The following is a 19,696-nucleotide window of genomic DNA, read 5'->3' as shown; positions in this document are numbered from 1 at the left end:
GGCCGAGTGCCTTCACTTTATTGCAAGTGCATATGGTGCTAGAGAAACGTCCGTTTAACAAATGAAGCACAGTGTGCAGCTAGGAGAATGTATCATTAGCACTGATATGGAACGGGATACAGTCCAGAGTAGCAAATACATGTGCCTGGCACGCGTCCTAATAACGCCTCAAATGCAACAAGAATATGTTGCTATTTACTGTAGCAGACACTCAGAAGTAGTACTTAATACTTTCACTACTGCAACGCCACTTGCACAATGAAACAATTCTTCCACTGAAAGCCAGCGTAGGAAGCGACACTTCCCAGAGTACTGTGCAGTTCTAATCATCGCTCAGCTTCCCTCTCTGGCCCAAGAACACGATCCCAAACTCCGCAAAGGCCAAAAGAACATTAGCTGCCTACTTGGGGAGGGCATGGACAAGGTCGCCAGTAGAAGGAAGGTTGAGATACAATGACGCTGAGCCAAGACAAATCTTCCCTCTGCTCGTGAACAACTTTTCTGTTGTTATCGTTCGCATACTTGGCACAACCTGGGATTCCTCAAAGTTTTCTCCTGTGTTAGAGAACAAAAGTAGGCCTTTGGCCCCGGTGTATTTAAAACATATGCTTGGACTATTTCTTACTCTATAGGCAAAAAATAAATAAAACATATACTGATTTACTGCACGGAAAACTCAGTAGAGAGGAACCTCTGCTTCTGTTGGCACTTCCAAGTCATTCTACTTCTGGACGGTACTTAATAAGTATAATGAACATAAGAAAAACGACTTCATTCACAGCGGAGACATATTCTCTAGCACCGCTGAGTAGAATCCAGGTGACGGACTCCGTGATTGAGGTGTAAGTGTGCTACTTTGAATGCATTACTTTAAATCCCTTATACGCGCGGAGACACTGCATATTAAACAACGTATCAGATTGGGTATTGCGTATGTCAGCCATTGAAGTAAAAAGGGGCAGTAACCAAATTATTGCTAACAGAAAAATATTTTCTATTTAAAAAACGATTCCGATCTTCAAGAGCTCAATTACTATGTACAAGTAAAAGAAAGAAAAAAACGACGATAAAGGACCCGTCTCATCTCAGACCATGTGCAAAATATGCAGCTAAAATGTCTCCTTAGACGCCCCAGCGGGATGCATTACCAGCGGATTACACAGAATGGACTTGCTACTTCTGTAGTTACTATTCTAACCTTGTTGGGACATACTGACACTGGTGTGCATTATATCAATAGGAAATGGACACAAATAGGATATGCTGGATCTTTATATTTGGTAGTATTTTAGGCACAAATAGTATTTGGTTTAGAGTTGGTTACAAAGTTGTTTTCCTTAATTGCTTATTGACATGTTACATTTTAAACCAGCTCCCCATGCTGCGGTCCTAAAAGTGTTCATTCAATACACTGTCTGATGCTACGTATTTATATACTTCTATTTTTAACTTTAGATGAGTCTCCTTTTAAGTTCACTGGTGTTTTAGGGCAGGGGTGCACGGCGGCTACAGAGGTCCCGCGCTCTCCCCCAAGGCACTTAAATGAAGTGCAGGGGGGGACCGCTCAAGGCCTCTGCAGCTTCTCCTACATGATCTTCGGCGACGCGTCGCCATGGTAACATAGCAACATAACTTCACATGACCCCGTAACGTCATTTGCCGCCGGATCCGAGCCGGGAGGTGAGCAGGCAGGGGGGAGGGGGGGCGCAGGGTCATAACTTTGCGCACCCCTGTTTTAGGGGTTGAGACACAACTTAAGTGTGATGTCACTTCCTGTTGTTGTTGTGGGTGGAGTTATAGGTTACTCAGCAACCACCTTTTGGCACCAAAACTGCTATTTGGTCCCCTTCGAACCAGTGTGTTCTGGGTAATTTAGGTGTGTATTTAACAGCCTCGTGTCTCTCCTGTATCGTGAGAAAGGTCCCTTTTTTTTTTACCGAAATGTCGATCTTTTATTAAGATACCTCCTTTGCAAAGACCATGCGAGTGCAGCTTATTTTTTCCTATATTTACAGAACTTACTTGACCAGCTTTTAACACACGAATGGAGCGGTTTGGAGTCAACTTTTTCTAGATCGACAGATGGATAACGCAACCAAAATCCCTCGTCACACAAGAGTTTCTCAAAGAAACAAAATGAAGGCGACTGACATAGAAGAGACAACAAGGGATGATCGTTTACATTGGTTGGACTGGTTAGAGACTATGACCACCCATCATTCCAGGCGGGGGAAGACATGTAGATGAGTCATTTCCAAAACTTAGGCTCTTGGTAAAGAAACGCAGATGCATATTTAGTGGTGTAGACGGTTACACTGTCTACATCTGGTTGTTCCATCTGGCTGGTGGCGTACTTACTAAGGATAGTCATATGAGTCATCACACATTCTGTCATCGCGTGTGGTTATACATCTGGATTCTGGTAAAAATGTAACATTCCAACCACATACAGGACATGGCAAACTTCCAGCAGTACCAGGCGAGTACATCAGGTGAGCAAATTCATTAGACTTAATTACAAATCGGGACGTAATAACTACAGGCAAACACAACATGCAAATAAATGTATATACTTGCCTTTACAGGTTAGGTGTACATGGTTGTAGTTCCATGGAGCTGTATAGTATTTGTGACAGGATACCCACACACATGTCACAAGGTAAATCTTGCAGTACAAATACATGAAGATAAACGCACACGTGTCAAACAGGGTCCGATAGGATTATTTATTAGGTATCAAAAACGAGTCTTTTGAATAGCTAATAAATAGTCCTATCGGACCCTGTTTGATAGGTGTGTGTGTGTGTGTGTGTTTGTGTGTGTGTGTTTATCTTCATCTACGAGCACTGCAATACAAAACATGCAAACTACTAGAAACTCAGATGTTGTTAATAAATGTATGGAAACGGATATTCTATATTCGGATAACGAATCCTAAAATGTTTTTCGAATTTTTTTCCTCTCTAAAATTACATTTTGAGAAAAAAAAAAAAAATACTTGTTTTGCAACTGGCTGCGGTTGATGTTCAAACAGAAATATCCAGAGTAATGACATAGGTAGTGATTCTGTACGGGCCACGTCTAAAGTATTACATGATTATTTTGAACATCTGTGCGTCAATCTGAACGTTTTCCTCTGACCGATAATGTTAAAGCAGCAGTTCAAGCAATATCCTACATGGGTGTTTTTTTAAATAAATCAGTTCTGTACTGTGAGAAAATACTTGTAGCGTTAAGAAAAAATAATAATGTTTTAAAGACATTTTTAATGTTACTAATGTAGGAAGCATTTCCAAAGTGACAGCCCCCTTCCCCTTCTGATAGGCTCTGGCTCTGAGACCCGCCCTCTCTCTAGCAGTGCACCAATTGTATCTAGTAACTGCCCAGTCATATTCCAGGAACTACATTGCCCAGAATGCTGTGCAAGAACTGAATTAAATAACCCGGAGCAGGCGATTGATTACAGGAGAACAGATCGATTTGGAGCTTAGCTAATCACTTGTCAGTGTGCAGATTGTATTGATGCACATATTGAATGGGAAAAATAATATATATATATATATATATATATATATATATATTTTTTTTTTTTTTTTTTTTTTTAAACGGCAGCTTGAACTGCAGCTTTAATACATATTGATATCTCAATAAAATAATTCAGCTGTTGGTATATTTTATAAATGGTTAACAAAGAGAGAATGCAATTTTTAAGGGGTCTTCTGTAACCACCAGGAGAGATGACACATGTTTGGAGATGTACAGTGTGTGTGTGTGTAATGAAGCCTGACATGAGTTATGAGAACATCCTTTGTGATGGGTGCTTGAGAGCCAGTGCACCCACTATATATTTTGGAAAGTTGTTTTCTGTTCGCTATGCATTTGGACACCTCTTAAGATATCTTAATCACATTTTTCCATGATGGTTCCTGAGATCAAGGAGCAGGTTTTTGTTTATTTTTGGATACAATTATTGGATGCCATTTTGATGGCGGCCTGAATCTTTTAAAACTGCACTGATTTTAACCAAATTCAGCAGGATTGTAAGTAGCTGGACTGAAATTGGTCAACTTTATGTTGGATGCTACAAAGTGGGAGCTGGAAAAAATGTGTATGTTTAAAAAAAATAATATATATATTGTCTACCCAACAGCATTACATTAAAAACACATAATAGTTTTCCATTAAGAAACCAACATTTAATTATCCACTAGCTGAGAGACCCGGCGCTGCCCGGGACCAAAACCTTCTGCTCCCTCCTCTCTCCACGTCCCTCTCCGCCTCCAACCCCCCTGCGCAGCTCCAGTCCTCCCCCCCCCCCCCCCCCGGGCAGCTCTGTCCCCCCCCCCTGCACAGCACACAGTGAAACACACACGCACACACACAGTGAGACACACACACACACACACAGTGAGACACACACACACACACACACACAGACACACACACACACACACACACAGACACACACACACACACACAGACACACAATGACACACACACACACACACTGTGACACACACACTGACACACACACACACTGTGACACACACACACAGTGAGACACACACACAGTGAGACACACACAGACACACACACACACATACTGTGACACAAACACACACATACTGTGACACACATACTGTGACACACACACTGTGACACACGCATACTGTGACACACAGTGACAGACACACACACAGTGACAGACACACACACTGTGAGACGCATACACACACACTGTGAGACACGCACACACACACACACACTGTGAGACATGTCCTCGGGCACCAAAACCAACTGCAGTGAGGATGCCGCAGCCTCGCCCCCCCCCCCACTGGGGGACACCAGTCCCCTCCGTCCATTCTCCGAGCTCACACCGGTACAGAAGGCGCCTCTCTCCAATCCGGGCGCTCCGGCCGGTCGGTCCCGGGCGTGGGGGGCGGCGCAGGCCGCCGTGCGACCCGGAGTGTGCGCGAGCCGGCTTCGGGAGGACGGTGAGCCGCCCGAGGAGCGGGAGCAGCCGCGGTCCCGGGCGTGGGGGGCAGAGCATGCAGCGCATGGCGCCCAGGAGCATGCGCGAGACGGCGTCGGGAGGACAGTGAGCTGCACGAGGAGCGGGAGCAGCCGCGCGTGCATGCACCGCCAGGCCGCTGGACGGATCGGGAGCACACGTGCAACATGCAGGTGACAGGGGGGCACCGGGGAAAGGGAGTGGGGACCAACACGGGGCAGTGGGGGGGGAGTGATACCCGGGGGGCAGGGGGACTCAGCGGGAGACAGAACAGGAGGGAGAGGGAAAAGAAGAGAGTGGCCTGGCGGCGGTGCGAGGAGGAGGAGGGCCGGTCAAGGCCACAGAAGCAAGCCAATTAGAGGGGGGCGGCCACGGAGCAATCTGATTGGCCAGAGGCTGAGTGACAGACCAATCAGATTGCCCCTAGACACGGACATACAGTACAACGGTTTCAAAAATATAGATATAGATTTATGAATCTCAGTATTTTTGGGTTTCTTACAATTCACGAGCAACGCCCGGTACTTTCAGCGAGTAAGTAATAAACCACAAAAGCAACAACATTTCATTCTCATTATCTATTATTGCTACTGAAAACAGTCAGCCACCATTGCAAAATGAAGATATCGGCATGGAAAGCAAAGCAGAGTGGCAAATCGAAATATTGTGTAACCCTTTTTATGTTTGGGAGAAAAAATATATATATCTTCTTTTAGAAATGAAAAATTTGAAAACGCGGTCTCACCTGTAACCTGGGCTTTCAGCCTATCGATTTCTTCCTTCAAACTTGTTATTTCCAAATCTTTGTTCACCGTGACAGGGCCGTCCACAGTGGAATACTGGAGCGCCTGCACCGTCTGCGTGGATTCTGTCCAAGAGAACAAGATGAGAAGCGGTCAGCGCAAAAACAGAAAGGGACATGTTCTCCAACCTACATACACCACCAATAGGGTTACGCCGATAATACACTGATGATACACTGATAGGCAATGGTAACTTGAAAATTACACTCAAAATAACAAGATTGAAATGTTGATGACTCCCCGATGACCGTCTTTAATGGGGTAAGTTTTGGTAGGTCTAAAATTAAATGCTTTTACATATATATATATATATATCATATGAACCAGCCCAAAGACCAGTAAAGAGACAGCAACCAGCAAGGAGTAATCCAAAATAAACTGTATTGAAGCAAACAGTTACACGAAAGTCAACGTTTCGGTCTCCTCAGGGCCGTGCAAACACCAAACTAACAGTGACCATACTTATATACCCACACCCCAAGTGAAAAAAGATAAAACTTAACCAATCACCAACAACCTGTCATTAAACACATGTTAAGCAGCTGAGTAACCAATACCTGGACCAGGAAGGAGCCATCTGGATCCACGAGCAGAGGAAATCAATCTCGTGATCAAGGCAGCCTGCTCTGACGTCCGCGACTTACGTCCTAAATCCACGACCAGGGGGAATCCATCTCGTGATCAGGGTAGCCTGCTCTGATGTCCGCAACTTGCGACCGGTGTCGGGAGCTGCAGCGCGTCACCTGACCAGCCTGCGCGTCATAGGGCAAAGAGTGAGCCAGGGAACCAATGGGGAACAGCATTGCGCACTGTCAAAGCACACAGAACCCGTATGGAGTAACCCTGGCAACCTAGGACGCCAGCACACAGTCGGCGCAGTAGTAGACACTGTTGGAAAGGGCGACGCTGCACCCACGGCACCAACACAAGGCAGACATACATACACAGAAGCCTGTGGTTAAACTAATGTTAAATAAAGCCACTATATACAGTAATAAAGGTACCAGGAGCCCCAGCTGCACCAAACATAATAAATAATGACAATAAAGAAGCCATGGGAGTGACAATGTGCAAGGGAAGTGAAGCTATGGAAGAATAGTGACCACACACACAAAAAAATATAAAAAACATGATCAAACACCAAAGCAAGCAATATTCAATATGCAAGGTATAGTAAGCAATTTACAAAAAACAGCCCAGTCTTAACTCTTCGTTCAGTCCACCTGGTGCCAAGGTACGTAGTTCAAAAATGAGTCTGGCCTCCTGTTGTAGCAAGATCTTACCCCTGTCCCCACCACGCGTAGGAACAGGGACCTGAAGGATAGGCATGCATCTAAGCGTTGCCAGAGAATGTCTCTGTTCTTTAAAGTGTCTCGCGACGGGGAGACATTTAAGGTCCATGTCATCACCACCACTCACTAGGGCTTTCCTAATTTCCTAATTGGCCATCCGCTCTTTCAACATCCTCACAGTTTTACCAATATACAGGAGTCCACAAGGGCATCTGATGTAATACACAACGAATTTAGAATCGCAATTAAGTGCCTGTTGAATTTTGATAGGAATGCCACTGTGGGGGTGATTGTAACTTGGGCCCAATTTCATGAACTGGCAGTTTCTTGGCCAGCCAGGTTTTAGAAGTGACATATTTCTCTATGGGATCAGATCCTGTCACCATATCCCCAATACTAGGGCCACGACGAAAACAGAATAACGGTGGTTCCTGATCCCATAGAGAAATATGCCACTTCTAAAACCTGGCTGGTCAAGAAACCAGGCTCATATCGTTGTCATGGCTGCACAAACTGCCAGTTCATGAAATTGGGCCCAAGTTACAATCACCCCCACAGTGGCATTCCTATCAAAATTCAACAGGCACTTAATTGCGATTCTAAATTTGTTGTGTATTACATCAGATGCCCTTGTGGACTCCTGTATATTGGTAAAACTGTGAGGATGTTGAAAGAGCGGATGGCCAATTAGGAAATTAGGAAAGCCCTAGTGAGTGGTGGTGATGACATGGACCTTAAATGTCTCCCCGTCGCGAGACACTTTAAAGAACAGAGACATTCTCTGGCAACGCTTCAGGTCCCTGTTCCTACGCGTGGTGGGGACAGGGGTAAGATCTTGCTACAACAGGAGGCCAGACTCATTTATGAACTACGTACCTTGGCACCAGGTGGACTGAACGAAGAGTTAAGACTGGGCTGTTTTTTGTAAATTGCTTACTATACCTTGCATATTGAATATTGCTTGCTTTGGTGTTTGATCATGTTTTTTATATTTTTTTGTGTGTGTGGTCACTGTTCTTCCATAGCTTCACTTCCCTTGCACATTGTCACTCCCATGGCTTCTTTATTGTCATTATTTATTATGTTTGGTGCAGCTGGGGCTCCTGGTACCTTTATTACTGTATATAGTGGCTTTATTTAACATTAGTTTAACCACAGGCTTCTGTGTATGTATGTCTGCCTTGTGTTGGTGCCGTGGGTGCAGCGTCGCCCTTTCCAACAGTGTCTACTACTGCGCCTGCGCCTGCGCGGACTGTGTGCTGGCGTCCTAGGTTGCCAGGGTTACTCCATACGGGTTCTGTGTGCTTTGACAGTGCGCAATGCTGGTCCCCATTGGCTCCCCGGCTCACTCTTTGCCCTATGTCGCGCAGGCTAGTCAGGTGACGCGCTGCAGCTCCCGACACCGGTCGCAAGTTGCGGACATCAGAGCAGGCTGCCCTGATCACGAGATGGATTCCCCCTGCTCGTGGATTTAGGACGTAAGTCGCGGACATCAGAGCAGGCTGCCTTGATCACGAGATTGATTTCCTCTGCTCGTGGATCCAGATGGCTCCTTCCTGGTCCAGGTATTGGTTACTCAGCTGCTTAACATGTGTTTAATGACAGGTTGTTGGTGATTGGTTAAGTTTTATCTTTTTGCACTTGGGGTGTGGGTATATAAGTATGGTCACTGTTAGTTTGGTGTTTGCACGGCCCTGAGGAAGGTCTCCCTGTGAGACCGAAACGTTGGCTTTCGTGTAACTGTTTGCTTCAATACAGTTTATTTTGGATTACTCCTTGCTGGTTGCTGTCTCTTTACTGGTCTTTGGGCTGGTTCATATGCTATGTGGATTCCTATGGGACTAGCAACTGCCTTTTGCCCAACATTAGAGTGCTGACTGCTTGTTTTGTGTTATATATATATATATACTAGCTGAGAGACCCGGCGTTGCCCGGGATGTAATGTTCCCGTTCCTCTCTCTCCTCCCCCCTCTCTCTGTTTGTCCCCCATTCACATCAATCCAGTCCCCCCCCTCCCTCCCTCCCTAATTTACAGCTTCATGTAGCGTGTGTGCGTCAGTCACTGTGTGTTTGCTCGCGCGTCAGTGAGTCTGAGGCAGAAACACAAACACACACAGACTGACTGACGCACACACAGTCAGTGTGTGCCTCAGTCAGTGTGTGCGTGCGTCAGTCAGGCTTTGTGTGCGCGTCAGTCAGTCAGTGTGTGCGCGCGGGGCGTCAAAGGCAGGGGGGGCGTCAAAGGCAGGGGGGGCGTCAAAGGGAGGGGGGGGGCGTCAAAGGGAGGGGGGGGCGTCAAAGGGAGGGGGGGGGCGTCAAAGGGAGGGGGGGGGGGCGTCAAAGGGAGGGGGGGGGCGTCAAAGGGAGGGGGGGCGTCAAAGGGAGGGGGGGGGGCGTCAAAGGGAGGGGGGGGGCGTCAAAGGGAGGGGGGCGTCAAAGGGAGGGGGGGGGCGTCAAAGGGAGGGGGGGGGGCGTCAAAGGGAGGGGGGGGGCGTCAAAGGGAGGGGGGGCGTCAAAGGGAGGGGGGGGCGTCAAAGGGAGGGGGGGGGCGTCAAAGGGAGGGGGGGGGCGTCAAAGGGAGGGGGGGGGGGCGTCAAAGGGAGAGGGGGGGGCGTCAAAGGGAGAGGGGGGGGCGTCAAAGGGAGGGGGGGGGGGCGTCAAAGGGAGGGGGGGGGGGGCGTCAAAGGGAGGGGGGGGGGGCGTCAAAGGGAGGGGGGGGCGTCAAAGGGAGGGGGGGGGGCGTCAAAGGGAGGGGGGGGGCGCCTCAAAGGCATGGATTCCTCCCCCTGCATTTCCTGCAGTGGACAGGAGGGGGGGGGGCAGTGGACAGGAGGGGGGGGGCAGTGGACAGGAGGGGGGGGGCAGTGGACAGGAGGGAGGGGGCAGTGGACAGGAGGGGGGGGGCAGTGGACAGGAGGGGGGGGGGCAGTGGACAGGAGGGGGGGGGCAGTGGACAGGAGGGGGGGGGGCAGTGGACAGGAGGGGGGGGGGCAGTGGACAGGAGGGGGGGGGGCAGTGGACAGGAGGGGGGGGGGGCAGTGGACAGGAGGGGGGGGCAGTGGACAGGAGGGGGGGGCAGTGGACAGGAGGGGGGGGCAGTGGACAGGAGGGGGGGGGCAGTGGACAGGAGGGGGGGGGCAGTGGACAGGAGGGGGGGGCAGTGGACAGGAGGGGGGGGGGCAATGGACAGGAGGGGGGGGCAGTGGACAGGAGGGAGGGGGCAGTGGACAGGAGGGGGGGGGGCAGTGGACAGGAGGGGGGGGCAGTGGACAGGAGGGGGGGCAGTGGACAGGAGGGGGGGGCAGTGGACAGGAGGGGGGGGCAGTGGACAGGAGGGGGGGCAGTGGACAGGAGGGGGGGGCAGTGGACAGGAGGGGGGGGCAGTGGACAGGAGGGGGGGGCAGTGGACAGGAGGGGGGGCAGTGGACAGGAGGGGGGGGCAGTGGACAGGAGGGGGGGGCAGTGGACAGGAGGGGGGACGCAGTGGACAGGAGGGGGGACGCAGTGGACAGGAGGGGGGGGCAGTGGACAGGAGGGGGGGGCAGTGGATAGGAGGGGGGGGCAGTGGACAGTGACACACACACACACACACACACACACACACACACACACACACACACCTCAGTTGATGCGCCCTTTCTCAGTTCCGTTTGGCGCCGGAGGTGGGGAGCGACACCTACCTGTACTTCCGGGCGCCGCCACCGTCTGACTCGGCGCCGCGAGGGAGGAAGGGGGTCCGCCATCTTACGCGCCGCGTGGCAGCTGCGGGAAGCGAGGTGATTTGGAGCGGGGAGGGGGGAGAGGTGATTTGGAGCGGGGAGAGGTGATTTGGAGCGGGGAGAGGTGATTTGGAGCGGGGAGAGGTGATGCCGCTGGGGAGGGGGAGAGGTGATGCCGCTGGGGAGGGGGAAGAGGTGATGCCGCTGGGGAGGGGGAAGAGGTGATGCCGCTGGGGAGGGGGAAGAGGTGATGCCGCTGGGGAGGGGGAAGAGGTGATGCCGCTGGGGAGGGGGAAGAGGTGATGCCGCTGGGGAGGGGGAAGAGGTGATGCCGCTGGGGAGGGGGAAGAGGTGATGCCGCTGGGGAGGGGGAAAAGGTGATTTGGAGAGGGGAGAGAGGTGTGTGTGTGTGTGTGTGTGTGTGTGTGTGTGTGTGTGTGTGTGTGTGTGTGTGTGTGTGTGTTTTATTTATTTTTTTGGACCTTTGGCCCGTCACTCCGCCTCAGGCCAATGAGAGGTGTGGGGGGCGGGCCAAGGGGGTGGTGTGAGTGTGTGAGGCCAATGAGAGGTGTGCGGGGGCGGGCGGGCCAAGGGACCAATGAGATTGCCGCTAGGGACACCGGACATCCAGCAGGCAGGCATGCATGCAGGCAGGCAGGCAGGCAAACATACAGTGCTTTCACTAATATAGTATAAGATATATATATATATATATATATATATATATATATATATATATATATATATATATATATATATATATATATATATATATATATATATATATATATATATATATATATATATATATATATATATATATATAGGAGTTATGTGCTGTATTTAATACATTTATTTTCATTCACCTGAGTGCTGGCTCCCTTTTTGCTGCTATGCGGTAATGTATACTTTTTTATATATATATATATATATATATATATATATATATATATATATATATATATATATATATATATATATATATATATATACTGTACACTTGTATAAAAAAGTGGGGAAAAAACTGCCATTTAAAAAAAAAAATTAAAAAAAAAAATCAGTTTTCAAAGGTAGTTTGCAAACGTGGTCACCTGAAACTTGACACTTATTTAAAGCAGCAATTCCAGCAAAATATCTATTTATTCATTTGGACTGGGGGTCCCCCCGAGAGCAATGGACAGTGGTCCCACCACCATTTCCTCCTTGTTCCAGAGATGGAGCGTTCCAACTGCGAGTAACGTGAATAAGAAGTTATATGGGCGCTGGTGTCATTACAAAGAAACGATTGGCCGCCGGAGAAAATGTGACCCAGTGGCCATGTTACGTCTATTGGCTACTGCCCTTAATATCTCCACAACTAACGGGGTCTCTGGATTTCAGACCTCCGCGGTCGGCCAATTTCCAGCCAATCGGGTGAGTTTAATTAGAGGACGGGAATGTCTAATCGCGCTATTTTTTATAGTGAGATGCCCGAAGGGTATAAACCTTGCAGATCCAGTGATTTGAAAATAAAGTGCAGAATAGTGCAGTGAAAAATCCTTTTAATCCGAACCCACAGGTGTAATAATGTGAAGGTTCAAGTAATGGATTTTGCCCTTAGCTGCCCTCTTATGCTCAAATCATGTGCAGGGATGCTGACCAGGCATCGGTCTGAATCACTAGCACGACCATGGATGTTGCTGCAGCGGGTAAGGTGGAGTTTCTACTACAAACCAGCAGAACTTCTTCCTTAGATGATTAACATATACTGTTTTTACCTTGAAGCTTTCTGCTAAGTTCCAGCTTCTCCTGTTCAAGGCGCCTTATTCTCCTCTCGTAAGCTTCTGTTGCCAAGCTGTCCTCCAAAGTTCGTTGCACGTTGGCATCCATGTCGGTACTGGAGGTCCCAGACGCGTTTCTTAGGGAGCTTCGATCCGAAAGTACACTGAAGGAAGGCACAGTAACCAACAAGAACAAGCTTTCAGTGGTTCTTCAGTAGGTCATACAGTATGTGAAACACATTCTCATTCTGAGATTCATCACCAGTGTCCAACCTAGTGATGGGCAACATGTGGCCTGTAGAATGGATGCGAACCTGCAGTGCCTGTGACGGAATGCCAAAAAAGCCAAATTATCATCAAGGGGATGGTGCATCAATAAACAAACATTGTGTTGTAACTCGTTGGGCCATTTTCAGTTTGTACGTAAAGTGTTTTTTAAAAAAAAGTGGCCAGGGAGATTTACACCATTTCAAAACTGGATGATAATTTGGTGACAGCAAATAGTGAAAATATGACATAATTTGACATCTCCTATAATGTGCATCGTGTAACTGCTCCCTAACTCCTGTCAATCTCCAAATCTCAAACCGATATCCATGGGGCAAAAACGGGAGTAAATGACTTGGATGCGTTCAAACGACGCAAGATGAACACGACCATTGCCTCAATACCTCGCCTCCTCAGCTTTACATCTTACATTACAGTACTGTGTTTACTGCCGTCTTCAAATGATTAGACTCAAGTGTTGAATAGAACCCGCTGAAGTTCAAATAGAACATTTTGGAGCGCCCCCGCCCAGATTTCTTTTTACGAAATAAAATATATGAAATGGGGCAAATTGGTGCAAACTTAGGAGTGAAATTTAGAAAAAGTGACGTAACTGTCTGATCATTTATAAATTACATACGTTCAGTCTCTCACTCCCCATCCCCTGACACACACACATCCCCCCACACCTCATTTTCTCCCCCACCCACATCAGAAAAACACACGAGCAAATACAAAGACTCTCCATACATCAACTCAAAGACTCACCTTTCTCTGCTCCATGATATTTCCTCCACCTTGGCCCCACCCCCTGGCTCCTGACACCTCCTCCTGATTGGCTGCATCACCCAGCAGCCAATCAGGATGCCGGAAACTGTCCAGGCCACTAGCAACAGCCCTGCTCGGGGAAAGCCACGCCCCCAAGCCGTCAGGTCACTACGTCAGAGCGGTAACACCGGTATACACATACACGCCCAGAGAGGTAACACCGGTATACACATACACGTCCAGAGAGGTAATACCGGTATACACATACACGTCCAGAGAGGTAATACCGGTATACACATACACGCCCAGAGAGGTAATACCGGTATACACATACACGCACAGAGAGGTAATACCGGTATACACATACACGCACAGAGAGGTAATACCGGCATACACGTACACGCCCAGAGAGGTAATACCGGTATACACATACACGCCCAGAGAGGTAATACCGGTATACACATACACGCCCAGAGAGGTAATACCGGTATACACATACACGCACAGAGAGGTAATACCGGTATACACATACACGCACAGAGAGGTAATACCGGTAAACACATACACGCTCAGAGAGGTAATACCAGTATACACGTACACGCCCAGAGAGGTAATAGCGGTATACACATACACACCCAGAGAGGTAATACCGGTATACACATACACACCCAGAGAAGTAATACCGGTATACACACACACGCCCAGAGAGGTAATACCGGTATACACATACACGTCCAGAGAGGTAATACCGGTATACACATACACACCCAGAGAGGTAATACCGGTATACACATACACCCCCAGAGAGGTAATACCGGTATACACGTACACGCCCAGAGAGGTAATACCGGTATACACATACACGCCCAGAGAGGTAATACCGGTATACACGTACACGCCCAGAGAGGTAATACCGGTATACACGTACACGCCCAGAGAGGTAATACCGGTATACACATACACGCCCAGAGAGGTAATACCGGTATACACATACACACCCAGAGAGGTAATACCGGTATACACATACACGCCCAGAGAGGTAATACCGGTATACACACACACGCCCAGAGAGGTAATACCGGTATACACACACACGCCCAGAGAGGTAATACCGGTATACACATACACGCCCAGAGAGGTAATACCGGTATACACATACACGCCCAGAGAGGTAATACCGGTATACACATACACGCCCAGAGAGGTAATACCGGTATACACATACACGCCCAGAGAGGTAATACCGGTATACACACACACGCCCAGAGAGGTAATACCGGTATACACACACACGCCCAGAGAGGTAATACCGGTATACACACACACGTCCAGAGAGGTAATACCGGTATACACATACACACCCAGAGAGGTAATACCGGTATACACATACACCCCCAGAGAGGTAATACCGGTATACACGTACACGCCCAGAGAGGTAATACCGGTATACACGTACACGCCCAGAGAGGTAATACCGGTATACACGTACACGCCCAGAGAGGTAATACCGGTATACACGTACACGCCCAGAGAGGTAATACCGGTATACACATACACGCCCAGAGAGGTAACACCGGTATACACATACACGCCCAGAGAGGTAACACCGGTATACACATACACGCCCAGAGAGGTAATACCGGTATACACATACACGTCCAGAGAGATAATACCGGTATACACATACACGTCCAGAGAGGTAATACCGGTATACACATACACGCCCAGAGAGGTAATACCGGTATACACATACACGCCCAGAGTGGTAATACCGGTATACACATACACGCCCAGAGAGGTAATACCGGTATACACATACACGCCCAGAGAGGTAATACCGGTATACACATATACGCCCAGAGAGGAAATACCGGTATACACATACACGCCCAGAGAGGTAATACCGGTATACACACACACGCCCAGAGAGGTAATACCAGTATACACACACACGCCCAGAGAGGTAATACCGGTATACACATACACGCCCAGAGAGGTAATACCGGTATACACATACATGCCCAGAGAGGTAATACCGGTATACACATACACGCCCAGAGAGGTAATACCGGTATACACATACACGCCCAGAGAGGTAATACCGGTATACACATACACGTCCAGGGAGGTAATACCGGTATACACATACACGTCCAGGGAGGTAATACCGGTATACACATACATGTCCAGAGAGGTAATACCGGTATACACATACATGTCCAGAGAGGTAAAACCGGTATACACATAAATGTCCAGAGAGGTAATACCGGTATACACATACATGTCTAGAGAGGTAATACCGGTATACACATACATGTCCAGAGAGGTAATACCGGTATACACATACAGTACATGTCCAGAGGTAATACCGGTACACACATACATGTCCAGAGAGGTAATACCGGTATACACATACATGTCCAGAGAGGTAATACCGGTATACACATACACGCCCATAGATGTAATACCGGTATACACATACATGTCCAGAGAGGTAATACCGGTATACACATACAGTACATGTCCAGAGAGGTAATACCGGTATACACATACATGTCCAGAGAGGTAGTACCGGTATACAAATACAGTACATGTCCAGAGAGGTAATACCGGTAAACACATACATGTCCAGAGAGGTAATACCGATAAACACATACATGTCCAGAGAGGTAGTACCGGTATACACATACAGTACATGTCCAGAGAGGTAATACCGGTAAACACATACATGTCCAGAGAGGTAATACCGGTATACACATACACGCCCAGAGAGGTAATACCGGTATACACATACACGCCCAGAGAGGTAATACCGGTATACACATACACGCCCAGAGAGGTAATACCGATATACACATACACGCCCAGAGAGGTAATACCGGTATACACATACACGCCCAGAGAGGTAATACCGGTATACACATACACGCCCAGAGAGGTAATACCGGTATACACATACACGCCCAGAGAGGTAATATCGGTATACACATACATGTCCGGTATCACCTCTAATTTTTTACTGGACAGTGTCTAAAAAAACAGCACAGTCCGGTTCATACTGGACACCTGGCAACCCCTATGTGTATGTTGTCACGTTATTGTTTTGTCTTCACACGCCATTGTACTGTGCTGCTGGCGCGTTATGAAATAAATGATGAGGGTGCCCAAAAAAGAAAGCAATCGGCCATGTAAAACCCCCTCTACCTTTGTCCCATCTGTTCGGTGGTCCAACATTTATTCAACTGCGTTTTAATTGCACCTCACATGGTCCTCAAAGAACGAACATGGAATATACATATAAAACAGAGGATTCTTACCAGTTACTTGTGTACGTAAATCCAACAAATGGAAGGTGGTGACCAGAAAACGCCGTATTAGTTGGCGGGGGCATAGTCTCCTAAAAAAGGGACAATGTACACTTTAAAAAAAAATATGAAGGTTAGTCGATGCCATTTATTTCGTGTTCCAACAGTACAATTCTGCGCGGCGTGATACCGCGCCTGGCAGATATGAACAGCCACAGATTTTACTGTAGAGCAAAAAAAATAAATCAAATTCAGCTTGGGAACTTATTTTAAATGACATTTTACAATGAAATAACACTGCCCCATCGCGTATAATACGGGGGAACGAAGACACAACAGCGTTGCACTGTTCATTTAGGCCGTGATTATACAAAAACCGCGTGCGGCGTCGGCCGGAGCGACGCCACGCAGCGCCAAAACAAATAGTATGCTTCCCAGCAAAGCGCATATAGCTACCGCGACTGTCACGCCGCTTGCTAGCGCAATGCCGGCGACAATTGAAGAGTTTTTGAAATTTGTATTCTGGTTGCGACGGCCACGTCACGTGACGCAGCCGTCCAATCAAAAAACAGATTTCAGCCTCATCTCCCCTGCAGTAGCGCGCGGAGAAGAATGTGCTTGTGCACATGTCGCTCTGCGACGTTGCAAATGTGACGTCACAGATGCGCGCGCGCACGCATGCATTGTAGTGCGCTGGTGTAATCGAGCCCTTACGCATCCAAGTACTGTCATCATAACTCCGTGCCCAGGACATAGTTGAAAACGAGAGGTAACGCTCAATGTGTTACTCCCTGGTAAAACGTTCTGTAAATAAGAGATGGAGCAGAAAATAAAGTGCCTCGCTTTTCTCTGGGCTTCTGACGGTCACGCCATTGCCTCTCAGACAGGTCATGTTTCTCACTCCAGTTCTATTCAAGGCCTCACTGCACAAGCCTCAACGTTTCCTCTTTGCTGCTTCCACACGGATTTATTAACGCAGCAGTCCTCGCTTCTTGGCATTCATTTGTTTTGGGGGCGGGGACAGGGGGATGATTTTGATATACTGTATTTTTGAATCTGAACATGGGGTCCCCCTGAGCCACTAACATGAATACTTGCCCGGTGGAAACAAAATGGCGGCCAACAGAAATTTGCAACGTCATTGGGAACCATCTAATTGTTACCATGCCGCCATTGTTGTGTATGTCACACTGACACAGAAAAACTAAAATCTCTCAGGAACTTGGGATTCTTTGGAGATTGGGGACCAGGCATGTTTTGGGGGACGTGGGGGAGGGGAAGGGGCAGAATTATTGCTTTGACCGCTAGAACATTCACAAACTACTGCAATTGGTGGAGATTTGGGATATTAATTGCCCAGCATATTTGAACCAGTAGAAGCTTCTAAACATTACAATAAATGTTAGCATTAAGATAAAAAAACAACTTAAATAAAGCTAGCCTGTTATTCATAACTACCTCAGAGCAAGGCTCTTATCTATCCACTAAGGCCCCGCTGCCTCAGACCACGCGCCCGCACTGCAGACAGGCGGCGATGATAACTTGAATCCACGCGCTGGAGGACTTTTTTTCTTCTTTGTCTGCTTTTTCTGGAGGAATTGAAATTACCTTCCTGGAATCTAAGTACATTATTTCTTTTTAAAGATTTCTTTTTCTTTTATTGTATCTGTTTATTATATCGCTTATTGGGTATTTGGTTGGCGCTACTTCCCTTTTTTCCTATTAATAATCACTTAGAATAAACTCTCCTAGCTATGTGTTGCCCTGAAAACCTGTCCGGTGGATTACTCCCGGAGACTGAGGGAGCTCTGGAATAGAGAACGTAGGATTGATTGATATGAACTTACACAGTTTTTCAAACAGTCATCATCAACATCAAAGTTTGATGTATCGGTCGGACTGCTGACTTCGGGGATGTAAGGTGCTTCACAGTTACGTATGTTATCCCAGTCAATGCCGACAAAGAACGGGTGATTCTTAAAGTCTTCTATCCCGTTCTGGCCAAGACGATGCTCCCGGCTGCATATGAGCCTTCGAACGAGGTCCTTGGCATTTTCTGAGACATCTGCTAACTGAGTAGGAAACTGGAACCTCTCCTTCAAAAAATAAAATAAAAGGATGGGATTAATGGAAATGATTTCACAGCTAATCAATTTCAGCTACGAAGCAAACATTAAACAAGTCAAACACTGATACAATCTTTCAAGCTCTGAGAACTTTTACCAGAGAAGTTACAGCTCTGTCTTCAGCTGTGGCGACCATGAGCGCAGAGTATAACCATGCAGGCAAACTGGAATAGGGTGGAGTGATATTACGAGACATGGTTAAGAACTCATGAGATGAAAGTAAACATATGGGGAAAGAAAGACACCACAGAATATGGCGCCCGCTCTCTCACGGGAAAACCAAGAGAAAGAAGAACAAGAGGAGAAGACAATCGTAGCACTCTCACAAACCTAAAACGCCAGGTGGACGTTCAAAAATGTCATCCATACAGAAAAATCGATTCAAACGCTACCCCAAAGCTCAAGTTAAACTCTCAACGAAAAATGCAAAGGTGATGTCCCCCCCCCAAACCAAATACATAATACAACTTGACAAAAACATGACACAAACATATGTGCAATTTAAAAAAACATAAGATGTCTCCAGAAGTCACTCTTGTCGCATTGAAAGCACCTATCGAGTGATCACAAATAATGTCCACAGACTACTTATCCAGACAGGAAGACGATCAGCTTGACAGATAATAAAGGCAACAATATATCTTT

General features: G+C 47.5%; 1 protein-coding gene across 6 annotated transcripts in view; it reads right to left on the bottom strand.

Moving 5' to 3' along the window:
- The window catches only part of CDC42BPA (CDC42 binding protein kinase alpha), a 324,002-nt gene that overhangs the window by 93,628 nt on the left and 210,678 nt on the right, over positions 1–19,696 (bottom strand). For all 6 annotated transcript variants that reach the window (XM_075595475.1, XM_075595480.1, XM_075595478.1 and 3 more), the window contains exons 8-11: positions 18,773–19,021; positions 16,938–17,017; positions 12,583–12,749; positions 5,757–5,879 (exon numbers count right to left, since the gene is read on the bottom strand). In XM_075595475.1, coding sequence (XP_075451590.1) covers positions 5,757–5,879; positions 12,583–12,749; positions 16,938–17,017; positions 18,773–19,021 — 619 coding nt within the window. The remainder of the gene's footprint in view (positions 1–5,756; positions 5,880–12,582; positions 12,750–16,937; positions 17,018–18,772; positions 19,022–19,696) is intronic.

This window comes from Ascaphus truei, chromosome 4 (genome assembly GCF_040206685.1).
Source record: "Ascaphus truei isolate aAscTru1 chromosome 4, aAscTru1.hap1, whole genome shotgun sequence".
Taxonomy (NCBI): domain Eukaryota; kingdom Metazoa; phylum Chordata; class Amphibia; order Anura; family Ascaphidae; genus Ascaphus; species Ascaphus truei.
Note: the sequence above shows the minus strand (reverse complement) of the source record. Positions and strands in the feature narration are given on the sequence as shown.